The sequence below is a fragment of the Cebidichthys violaceus genome, unplaced genomic scaffold, assembly GCF_023349555.1.
Source record: "Cebidichthys violaceus isolate CVI_PGR_0920_01 unplaced genomic scaffold, fCebVio1.0.p SCAF_107, whole genome shotgun sequence".
In the NCBI taxonomy this organism is placed as follows: Eukaryota; Metazoa; Chordata; class Actinopteri; order Perciformes; family Stichaeidae; genus Cebidichthys; species Cebidichthys violaceus.
In genome coordinates, this window is record NW_027176271.1 from 190,825 (window position 1) to 202,382 (window position 11,558).

The following is an 11,558-nucleotide window of genomic DNA, read 5'->3' on the forward strand; positions in this document are numbered from 1 at the left end:
GACGGCCCTGCTCTCCACTTAGCCACAGTCACCACACCATGACTAAACTATGTGTTAATACAGCTCAACAGAAGTGTAATGAAACAAATACTTGAACAAATAATACATTTATATAAGAAACAAATTGAATTGGAAATTAAACATCAAACCCCATTCTTTAACAAACACATTTAAAGGTTTAATTAGCTCTCCATGACAACTAGCTCTATCATGCACACTCTCCTCTTCTCTCTCACACACACACACAAACTATCTCTATCTCTCGGTGTGTCTCTTTCTTTTTCTCTTTCTCTCCTTGATGCAAGCAGACCAGTTCATAGCAGTGAAACAATTAGAAAGGGCGAAGGGAGAGACAGAGAACTGCAATTTTTAATGTTGACACACTAAACACTTTTTCTATTTTTCTCTTTCTGAAACTCATTTTCTTGAGAAATGCTAATACATGTGTCCTCTGTATCTGCCTCTCTCCCTGCTGTTTTAGCCCTCAGGAAGTCCAAACAAAGATGGGGAGATCTCATCACTATCAGAACTTTCATCTGAGCCACTTGCAGCTTCCACGAGCTTGGTAAGTGTCAAACAAACCCTTTGAACTGGTCCTGTCCCTAATGACAGGCCTCCTAATAGTTTACTTCACCCTGTTATTGTTATTTGCCAGTTACAATGCAAGTATCCACCCAGGTAATCAGAAATGATTACTTGCTGGCTGTACTGTAGAGTTGGAAGCTTCAAATCTTCAATCATAAAAGATGATAGGCAAATTCTAAATCAACATTTGAATTCTCCACTGCTTTTTTTTTTTTTGCATGTCTATTCATTCATTGTGTTAAAGCCCGACGGACCCGAATTCGGGTCCGCTGTAGCATTTACCGTCGAAAAAAGTCCATTTATGCATGTGTACAATTTATGAATATGAATATGAATATCCCCCCAAAAAATAAAAGATCTGGGTAAAACGTACAATCTAACACATTTTTACAAACTACAAACTCCATTCTACACAACTATTATACGCAAATAAAAGATTTGCGTATAATCGAAAGCGAAAGCCTTAACTCCAAAAAATATGGATTGATGCACAATAGTTTGTTCAATAAAACATGTTCTTTTTTCAATCAATTTTGAGTTTTGGACTGGACAATTACAGAGATGAGGACTGCGTCACTCGCTGTGTGTGTGTGAGTGAGAAAGAAGGTGAAAGGTGTACTATTGCATTCAATGTTTCTGTAAGTTATTAATATTAGTAACTTGAGTGTCAACGTTATGAATGATGCTTAAAAGCTTCAAACTATTCAGTATAGCAAAAGAAAGTTAAAGGAACATTGCATGCAATAGTCCACCTTTTACCTTCCCTTCCCCTCTCTCTGTCACTCTCTCTCTCATTGACAGCAAGCACCACGGCACTCTGCACCTATTGTTATGTCATTTTGTGAACAAAAGTTATTTTCATTCAAGGAAGTTCATTTAATAAAAAGGACTACCTCATTTCATTTGATGAATCACTTCATTCAATGACAATTTTGTTTGAGAAATACATTTTTTGGGTGATGACGACATAAGCAGATGACAGACATTCTGAGCTTCATCCGTAAACCTCAAACAAATGTCAAAAAATGACATTGGGTAGAGCCCCAGCTATATGTGCAGCTACAATGAGATTGCACTATATTTGAGTTGTGGGTGTTTTGAGACAAAATAATTCATTAGTGGTTGTGTGCAAGCTATATGCATTCACCAAACCTAACATTTGGCTACAATGTCTACACCTGGGCAGCGCCTCACATTTTACTTTGCCATTGTTACTAATGGGAAAATCTACTGCATTTGGAACTTGCAGCATGTATCTACTCTTGATATCTGCTTGTTTGCAGCCCATTCACTTTTTTATAATGTACAGTTTGTATCAGAATGAGTTAGGTTGTCATATTTTCATCACATGGGAAAAAATGGCAAACATGGTCCCAACCATACATTCACCGCTGTGTTGTTATCATGTACCTTTACTTAAAACTACAAGGGTTTCATATCCTTCTTCAATGTATAACAGTAACTACTGCCAGTGCTTTATATTGTTTTGTTTTTCCCTTATAGGAAACAAGCCTGGACTTTGAGAGCAACACAGAGATATTATCCCCTGAAAGTCCATCCTCTGGTGTTGGTGATGACCCAGATGTTCCACCTGTGGGGACCTTCAAGATGATGACAAAAGGTTGGACATTGAATTATTATTGAAATGAACATTTCATTAACATTGAAATAAGGAATTCTTCAACTCAAAATGCAGAGAAATCCACTGAAGGGAACATTAACGACACAACCAAATCTTACTTCTTAGTTTCTTCTGCCATTGTCTTCTCTTCACTTGAGCAATCTGGAAAGAATAAAGTTTGGAGAAACACGGTCAAAGCAGAAAGATTGTCTGTGATAGAAAACCGATTCAGTCATGGTGGTTATCACACCCTTACCTAACTCTGACCCGATATGCTTCATGAATCAGCAACCTCCTCTAACACCAACAACAACAAATGATTACGCTAATTGCAGAGAGGTGTCACACTTTTTTTCATTCAATTTCCATTAAAAGTAACGGAGGTAAACACAGAGAGAGAGGGACCTGCTTTTACCGTGTCTGAAGATGAGTGTCGACAGGCCAGAGGTGGGCCGTTCTGAGAAGCTTTACCAAACCCCATACTCTGATTGGCTGAGCAGCTCAGGGGGGCAACGTGACCCCCAAAGTGAGCCCGCTGTCATCATGGAAATTTAAAGAACAAACAATGATGAGATAACGTAAATGTTAATATTCTTATCACTTTCATTATTTCCCCCCATGTTTTAGGGATGCTAGAGGTTTTGACTTGAGTTGTTTTGACCAGAAATAGATTAGCAACCATTTTTCTCAAGCATTTCCATTTGTTGGGCATACTTGTTGATCATTATCAGAGAAAAGACAGATGTGATAGATTGTTTTCGTTCTGACGTTATTTCATGTCTCTTCATACCTTTATCCTTCCCCTCTCTTCCATGCCATCATACTTTTCCTCTCTCGCCATCCTGCACACTCCTTTTCACATTTTCATCGTTCCCTCTCCAGTCCATGTAGATGGAAAGATGGCCTTGTTGATATTGTAGTATGAAACCGGAAAAAAAATCTTTGCATTTCATTTTTTTGTACTTTCTCCGACACTCTTAGACACTCCCAGGTCAGGTGGTGGTCTCTTCAACTCAGAGTGTCAGGTTTCACAGATCATCCAGTCAGAGTTGGTCTTCAATACAACCCCACTCCTGTCCTCTTTCTTTTCTTGATAGCCTAGAGCCTAGAGTTACGCTCACCAAACCCGTAAGGCACGTGACTATGCTGCCATGGGCAAGTGTGTGACAAATTCATACCTGCTCTCTGAAACGTTTATTGAGGATCAATCGTACATTCGTTAACTAGACATGGGCTATCTAGACATTCTAAATGTTTAGAATGCACATTTCTAGTCACTCTGAACAATCACAGTGACTCAATCAAGAGTGAAATCGACCAGCAATTTCACCTCTGTTGTGACTTCCTGGGCACCACCGCTTTTACGGGTGACAGGTTCCCTGAAAGTGACACGCTGGACGTAGAAGGGTTCTTTACGGGGCAGACACCCTCGCTCTGCTCTATAAGACAAGCTTCCACGCGAAGCACGCAGTAGGACTTTTGACAGACAGCAGTTTGATTCTGCTGTTCCTAGCTCTGGCCAGCAGAGGGCACTCTAGGACCTCTCTTAGAAAATGTCACAGGCCCTTTGAGCAAACTCAAGCTACAGCAGGGACCTCTGACCTCCCATTTGTAGCCACATATCCCCCGTCTACTGTTGAACTTGTCAAGAGTGATTAGGACGTACATTTAAAATGTTTACTTGTATGCATCTCAATCTGTATATTCTTTGTACTTTTAATAGTTTATCAGGTAACTCCTCGTCTCCACCTCAATCCCTATATTTTATGTATTTGTAATAGTTTCATCAGATGTCACTGTGTTTTTACTTCAGAAGATGTTAGACTGCTCCATTAGCCTGCTGGCCTCCAAAATCCCGCTATCACGGGGTTCCTCCACTGCCTCCTCATCGTGCTCATGTTCTGGACTCAAGTCCATCTCCGTGTGCATGGGGACGGCAGGGTTCGAGGCTCTCAACTGCGCCAGATGCATCACCGTCACCTGATATTTGGCTGCCTTTTGTTGTAGCTCCCGAGCACCACGGTCCAGCTCGAGGTGGCCTTTCATTTTTCAGATGGTGGGGCATGGCCGCACATACTTTCTGACAGAGAGGGCAAGCGTGAACCATCTTTGTGCGAGTCATATCTAGAAAAAAGAAAAGGAAGGAAAAAGAGCCATTTAGATACGGTATTTCATCATGCAATTCGGGGAGAGGCAAACTGTTTGCCTGTTATCTGCTGCTGCTACCTGCTGAAATGGCGTGGAACCGCCCCGCCCTGAAGTAGAGGAATCGGGGGGCAGTCGCTCCAGCCTTGAAGGCATTCATTCCCCCATGCTCCTCAGTAAATTGCTCAGTATGGCCATCTGTAGGGTTTTTGCTTAGCCTCCAGAACACACCCTTGCTATCAAATCATTCATGCCCACATGACAGCCATGCCATAGGAACAAGCTAAAGCCACCAAACTTGACACACACCTGCTCTGGCTTCATACTAACACGCACACCAAGTTTCAGGAGAATTGCACCACGTGACCCAGCACTATGTGTAGCGTGCACAGAATGACGTCACACAGGCTCAATCTGGTGCTACACATTCAATGAAAGTGCTCTGTAACATACAAAAATATACATTTAGGTGTACAGTCGCTCCACAGCGCGTTCTACTTCTATCCTGTACAGAGATTCTCATCCTCGCGAGACTTCAGTGTGGCTCTCCGTCACAGACACTGCTTATGTCGCAACACTGACACCTACTGGCGATCCACTGGATCTACTGCCTAACATGTAGCTGATGATAAATAACGCTGTACCCTCAATTTTAACTACAATTAACACTTCCTCCTCATAAACACATAGGAAACATAGTAAACTCTCTTAACTTACATTACACCCAAACAATTATTGTACTTTCTGAACGACATATGACTTGTTGTGCCACATATACACCATCTGGGCCTCTTCATCATATATGATGCAGTCTATGACAGCCATGCTGATTCAGCATTCCAAGTATTGTTCTTTGAATCTTTATTGTTGGACTGTTGATTCAGCATTCCAAGTATTGTTCTTTGAATCTTTATTCCACTATTTCTTCCGTCGCGCTTGAAACTCTTCTTCTTCAGTTTGTAAGCTACAGAAACCGTTCAACTATGTAAATGTTCAACTCTTTCAGCTCATGTGTGCTATGTCTCTTCATATTTCCAATCTTTCAACTTTTTGAATTATTAACTTGTTCAACTTTCAAATCCTTCTACTTCCTCATACTTTCAGCTACAGACACCATTTAAACTTTTGAATGTTGAGAAAACCCTGATCAATGATTGTATGTTATAATCATTTTGATATCTTTTACACTTTTTGAACTGTAGCAATTTAGCTTTTATGTGTTTTTCAGTCCTTTTCTGCTTTTATAATGGCTGTGTATTGCGCAGCTTAGAGTGCGTGATGTCACCGCTAGAGTGAAGAGGACCTTGAGATTCCTGTGAAAATTTTTTTTGTCTTTTGCGACTGACTCCTCAATTTTCACTCTTCATGCATAATTTTTGGATGGAAACGTAGCTAATCTTGTCCTTGTCGTAGACAAATGACTGTGGAACACATTTGGAACAAAAGCCTTTAATTGCCTTTAATTGAGAGGAAAACCAACTTTCTCCTCCATAGACCCCAATGTTAAAACGTACTTCAAAAAAGTCTTGCACAGACAACCGTACCCCATTTCTAAATCGCCATTGAAGCCACTTTTTTTTACACTACAGATCCAATTTTCGCATGATCTGTTCTTCAAGTCATCCTTGCGCTCCACTATTAATATTGGAAGAATAGGGGCTATGGTTATGGGGGTTTGTGGTTTTGTTTGACAGGTGTTTTCCAGTCTTTTTCTCATGAAAAGGCTGCCAGGCTGACAGGTGTTCGTGCTTGAACTAATTACTGATGTTTATAAACACACAGACTCATAGACTCTCCAACCGCTGCGTCGTCACCATGGGAACCAGTAACACACACACACACACACACACACACACTCTCTCTCTCTCTCTCTCTCTCTCTCTCTCTGTCTGTCTGTCTGTCTGTCTGTCTGTCTGTCTCTCTCTACACACTCAGTCCATCTGACTGTCTGTCTGCCTGTCTCTCTCTACACACTCAGTCCATCTGTCTGTCTGTCTGTCTCTCTCTCTACACACTCAGTCCATCTGTCTGTCTGTCTGTCTGCTTGTCTCTCTCTACACACTCAGTCCGTCTGTCTGTCTGCCTGTCTGTCTCTCTCTACACACTCAGTCTGTCTGTCTGTCTGCCTGTCTCTGTCTACACACTCAGTCCATCTGTCTGTCTGTCTGTCTGTCTCTCTCTACACACTCAGTCCATCTGTCTGTCTGTCTGCCTGTCTCTCTCTCTCCCTTTCTGTGAACGAATCCTGTTATTTAATAACTTCTGTTTGTGTGTTTCATACATTCTGATTCTGTGTCCTCTCCTCCTCTCTCCCCCACCCAGCCCAACTCTTTCAAAATAAAAGCCCCATGGATTAACTGTATTTAAACATTAAGTTCAAAATTAGGCTTTTTTGTTGAAATAATTAATGCTCTTACTAATATTGCGACAACTACTACTACTGCTGCTGCTAATATTTCTAGTATTACTACTACTACTACTGCTAATACTACTACTACTTCAACTACAACTTTTGCTGTTGCTACTACTACTACTACTACTATTACTGCTACTATCAATATTATTACTACCACTACTGCTATTCCTACCACTACAATTACTTATACTACAACTGCTACTACTACTACTGCTATTCATGCTACTACCAGTACTAATACTACTACAGCTATTAGTACGACTGCTATAGTACTACTACAACTACTACTACGACTACTACTACTGTTATATTAAATACTACGACCACTACTACAGCTATTACCACGACAACTGATACTACTACTTCTACTACTTCTTCTAATTACTAATACTACTATTAATAATACTTCTACTACAACTTCTACTACTCCTACTACTACAAATATCACTACTGCTACTACTAGTACTTATTCTAATGCTACTAGTACTTCTACTAATGATAATACTTCTACTTCAACTACAACTTCTACTACTACTACTAATACAAATATCACTACTGCTGACATTTTTAAGCCACAGAAACCGTTAAAATATCAAAATGTTCAGCTCTTTCAGGAGAGGGTGATATGACTTAATATTTGTAATTTTTAAACTATTTATAATATTAAGCTTTTTGCAATTTGTTTTGAATGGTGTTGTACACTTTGCTTTTGCTTATATGTGTATTGGTTTTGTCTATACGTTACTGTCTATCTATGAATTTGAATTCTATTTTTATTTGAAATTTTGTAATTTTTAGGCAGCCTTCAAATATCTGGCCGGGGACAGCAGATGAAACTAGCCTCTCTGGCTAACTCTGGCTCACTTACAGTTTTACTGTTGATTGGTGTGCATTGTCCCTGCAAAATAAATAAACAAATAAAACAAATGAATGTATGTTCGGACAAGGACTTCAAAGTTAATGGCAAGAAGCCACCCCAACATATGGTTTTTGATTTCATTTTATTTCATCTCATTAAAGCTCCATAGCATGACCTAAACTGTATACTGTTTTCCAAAATATGTATTGTTCATGTGGTGTTGTAGTTTACAAAATAGTGACTGCTCCAGTTTTCTGCACCCAGGAATAGTACATATTGAAGACAAGCGTTATTGACCCATTTGGCCACAAGAGGGAGTACACCTTTAAGTGAGCACTTCTGTCAGGCTTGAACTAGTGCAGGGAACATACATATGTTTTAATTATCACCACAGGTATAGAGATGTTTTCCTCTGTTTTTCACATGATATGTGTTAGCTACAGTAGCTTACAGCAGAAACCTAAATAGACTTCAATTCATAATTTGTCATCCGTACACTTTGTAGCGCATCATTAGGTTCTATATTTGGTGTTTTCCATCGTACTGTCGTGCTCATACGGATATTAAATAGTATTCTAAGAGGTACTAACTACCGGTTTGTGTCTTTATGATCAGAAACAATCAGCGTCACGATGTCAGCTGATCAGGAGCTCAACACGGACACGGCTGAGCAACTGGTGAGAGAAACTAGTTAACTCACTTCTTTACTGGTTAACTGGTTGTTTCAGGGTTTGAATTAACTTTAGCCTGTGTGTGTGTGTGTGTGTGTGTGTGTTTAGGTGAGACCAAAGGTAGAGTTCCAGACTTTGCTGCAAGATGCAGGAGCTACAAAAGAAGTTTTTACCATGAAGGAGGTAAAAAAAAAAAAAGGACCGCATTTATGAACGGAAAGTTAAAAAAGTACTCGTCTAAATCCAGTTTCCTGCACTTTTGAACGCTTCGTTGAGCGTGATGGGGGACATCGGGAGCTGGTGTTCTGCACAGTCGGGTGTTTTGCACGTCTCCCATGATGCATCTGTGATGGTCTGTCTCGCAGGTGATATTCTACCTGGGTCAGTACATCATCCAGAAGCAGCTGTACGACCAGAAGCAGCAGCACATCGTCCACTGCTCCCAGGATGCACTGGGGCGGGTGCTGGGAGTCGACAGCTTCTCTGTTAAAGAGCCGCGGTGAGAAATAGACGCACACAGAACAGGAAGTAGATGATTAACTGTCTGTTTGGATTCATATACGTGTAATAAAAGTACAGTATGATGTACATGTATTTGGTGTGTTTGTGTTCTCCAGAGCTCTGTTTGCTATGATCACCAAGAACCTGGTGGCCGTGAAGAACCAAGGTAGGACCGATTCTTTTCTCTCTGGTCGGATCCAACATGTCTCCACAGTCTTCAGACTTCAGTTAGAGCCGAGTGAGTTTACAAACCGCCGCTCATCGCGTCCACGAGAGGCCTGAAGAAAGTCTGCCCCTCTGCTCCTCATACTCTAATAACAAGCTACAGACTTTGCACAAATCTCACATGAATGTCCTTATTGTTTCACATGAATAGTTCTAAACAGGATCATGAACTTTATATGTGAGGCGTGTGCTAATTCATCCCCAAACTTAACCATGACCATCCCACTGCTCCTGAGAATGAAGTTTGAAGAGTGGACATTTGGATTCAGCTCTATTCTTCCACTTCAACTCTTTGATGCTGAAGATTTTCTCTCTTTCTTTCTCAGAGTCGCCGCCGAGCTCGAGTGAACCTCAGACAGACAGAGGGACAGAGGTAAGACTAATAATAATAATATCATAATAATGCAGCCACGTTGTGTTGCACCAAATTCAAAAGAGCCTCTCAGACATCATTGTGTTGGTTTGTTTTGAGCGTCTTACACTTTTGGGTAAGAAAAGCTTAATGAAGTACTTTTAATGCTGACTTTAGTAGAAGACAATAAGACTTTAAGAACATGTCGCACACAGTGTCCTACAGGCTTTCAAATGGACAACATTCACACTTCTCTTCAGGGTTATTTTAAAAGATCACTAAAAGTGAGACTGAATTTGTGTTGGTTTTTTTTGCTTTTAGGAGGCAGCTTCAGAAAGTCGCTCTTCATCACCAGACAGGAGAGGAAGGAGGAGGAGGAGGAGGAGCTGGAGGAGCTGCAGGAGCAGTGATCCAGGTGAGTTTCTCCTCCCGCCTCCTCGTTATTGCTCATGAACACAGAACCTGTGATGTTGAACTCTGCTTCGTCTCTTCAGGGCCCTCGGACAGTTTAGAGGAGGAGGAGGAGGAGGAGGAGTCAGGGGAGGAAGAGGAAGGGGAAGGAAGGAAGAGGAGGCGGTGGTCCGACAGTGTTCTGGACAGACACAGCAGCCAATCGTCAGACTCTCACAGCACAGTGAGTATCACACACACACACACACACACACACACACACACACACTGTTATTTAGCTGATGTTGTGTTTGTTTATAACGCAGTGTGTGTGTTTTAGTCCGGGAGGTCGGAAGTCACGGTTGCGGCCTCGGACTCAGAAAGCGACAACTTCAGCGTGGAGTTTGAGGTGGAGTCCATCGACTCTGACGACTACAGAGAAGACGACGCCTCTCTGTCTGCAGACGACCAGGTACACACACACACACACACACACACACACACACACACACACACACACACCGTCCTCTGTCTGCAGACGACCAGGTACACACACACACACACACACACACACACACACCGTCCTCTGTCTGCAGATGACCAGGTACACACACACACACACACACACACACACACACAGACACCGTCCTCTGTCTGCAGATGACCAGGTACACACACTCCTTCTCCTCACAGCAGACACTCTGGACCCCCGACTCCCAGTCCTCCTCCTCCATGGACTCCCAGGAGCTTCTCCCCCCCTCCCCCCCTACTCCTCACCCCGTGGTCCCCCAGCTGGACCGCAGCGTTGCGGCGGAGTGGCGGCTGCCGGACTCGTGCCTGAACCCCTGTCTCATCTGTCAGTCCCGGCCGAAGAACGGCTGCATCGTCCACGGCCGGACGGGACACCTGATGTCCTGCTACGTCTGCGCCCGCAAGCTGAAGAAGAGGAACAAGCTGTGTCCCGTCTGCAGGCTGCCCATCCAGTCGGTCATCCTCACCTACCTCAGCTGAGACCCCCGGTCTGTCCTCAGCTGAGACCCCCTCACCTCCCTACACATCCCAGTGACCACAGAATTACATTGAATATTTACCAAATTAAGAAGGAAGTTGAGTTTCTGTCCTCAGGCACACGTTTGCACTTTCTGTCTCTCTGAGTCTCTTTTTCTAAAAGCTCGTATGGCTACCAACATCCTCTGTTATTTATTACATGTTTATTTAAGATGCTCATGTATATTTAAGCAGAGACTTTTCTAGGAGCTCTTTAAATAATAAGATGAATATATGAGAGCTGTAATATGTTCTTGTTATAGATTTGCTGTGAATTAAATAAAGTTTAACATCTGTTAACTTGGACTGACTTTTGCTTTATCACTTTATTTATATATATATATATTTATATTTATGTATAAATCTATATTTATATATAAATCTATATATATATATATATCTATATCTATATATCTATAGATATATATCTATATATAGATATATGTATATCTATATAGATATATATATATTTATATAGATATAGATCTATATATAGATAAAGTGATATAGATATATATATATATAGATATATATCTATATTCTATATATCTATCTATATTCTATATATCTATATATATCTGTATAGATACATATCTATCTATATTCTATATATCTATATAGCTATATCTATCTATATTCTATATATCTATATAGCTATATCTATCTATATTATATATATCTATATAGATATATACAGTGCTGTGAAAAAGTATATGCCCCCTTCCTGGTTTCTTATTTTTTTGCAT

At 41.0% G+C, this 11,558-nt stretch overlaps 1 protein-coding gene across 3 annotated transcripts; it reads left to right on the forward strand.

The window, feature by feature from the left end:
• Window positions 1-480: 480 nt before the first annotated feature.
• LOC137888810 (E3 ubiquitin-protein ligase Mdm2-like) lies at window positions 481-11,112 on the forward strand. 3 transcript variants are annotated; one of them, XM_068732308.1, is made up of 11 exons: window positions 481-565; window positions 2,089-2,206; window positions 8,242-8,303; window positions 8,406-8,480; window positions 8,663-8,796; window positions 8,915-9,036; window positions 9,350-9,396; window positions 9,697-9,790; window positions 9,870-10,009; window positions 10,106-10,237; window positions 10,459-11,112. In XM_068732308.1, the coding sequence occupies exons 2-11, from the start codon at window positions 2,194-2,196 to the stop codon at window positions 10,774-10,776; spliced, it is 1,137 nt and encodes a 378-aa protein (XP_068588409.1). In that variant the 5' UTR covers window positions 481-565; window positions 2,089-2,193; the 3' UTR covers window positions 10,777-11,112. The 3 variants fall into 3 exon arrangements, with proteins under 3 accessions (XP_068588409.1, XP_068588418.1, XP_068588427.1); XM_068732317.1 differs by having other exon boundaries at window positions 10,462-11,112; XM_068732326.1 differs by having other exon boundaries at window positions 8,915-8,964.
• The last annotated feature ends 446 nt before the right edge of the window (window positions 11,113-11,558 follow it).

What these genes read in the sequence shown, in the direction of transcription:
- LOC137888810 (XM_068732308.1), top strand. An exon ending in CGGACACGGCTGAGCAACTG is followed by an intron (nt 8,304 to 8,405) that starts GTGAGAGAAACT and finishes GTGTGTGTTTAG; the next exon opens with GTGAGACCAAAGGTAGAGTT. An exon ending in CAGACTTCAGTTAGAGCCGA is followed by an intron (nt 9,037 to 9,349) that starts GTGAGTTTACAA and finishes TTTCTTTCTCAG; the next exon opens with AGTCGCCGCCGAGCTCGAGT.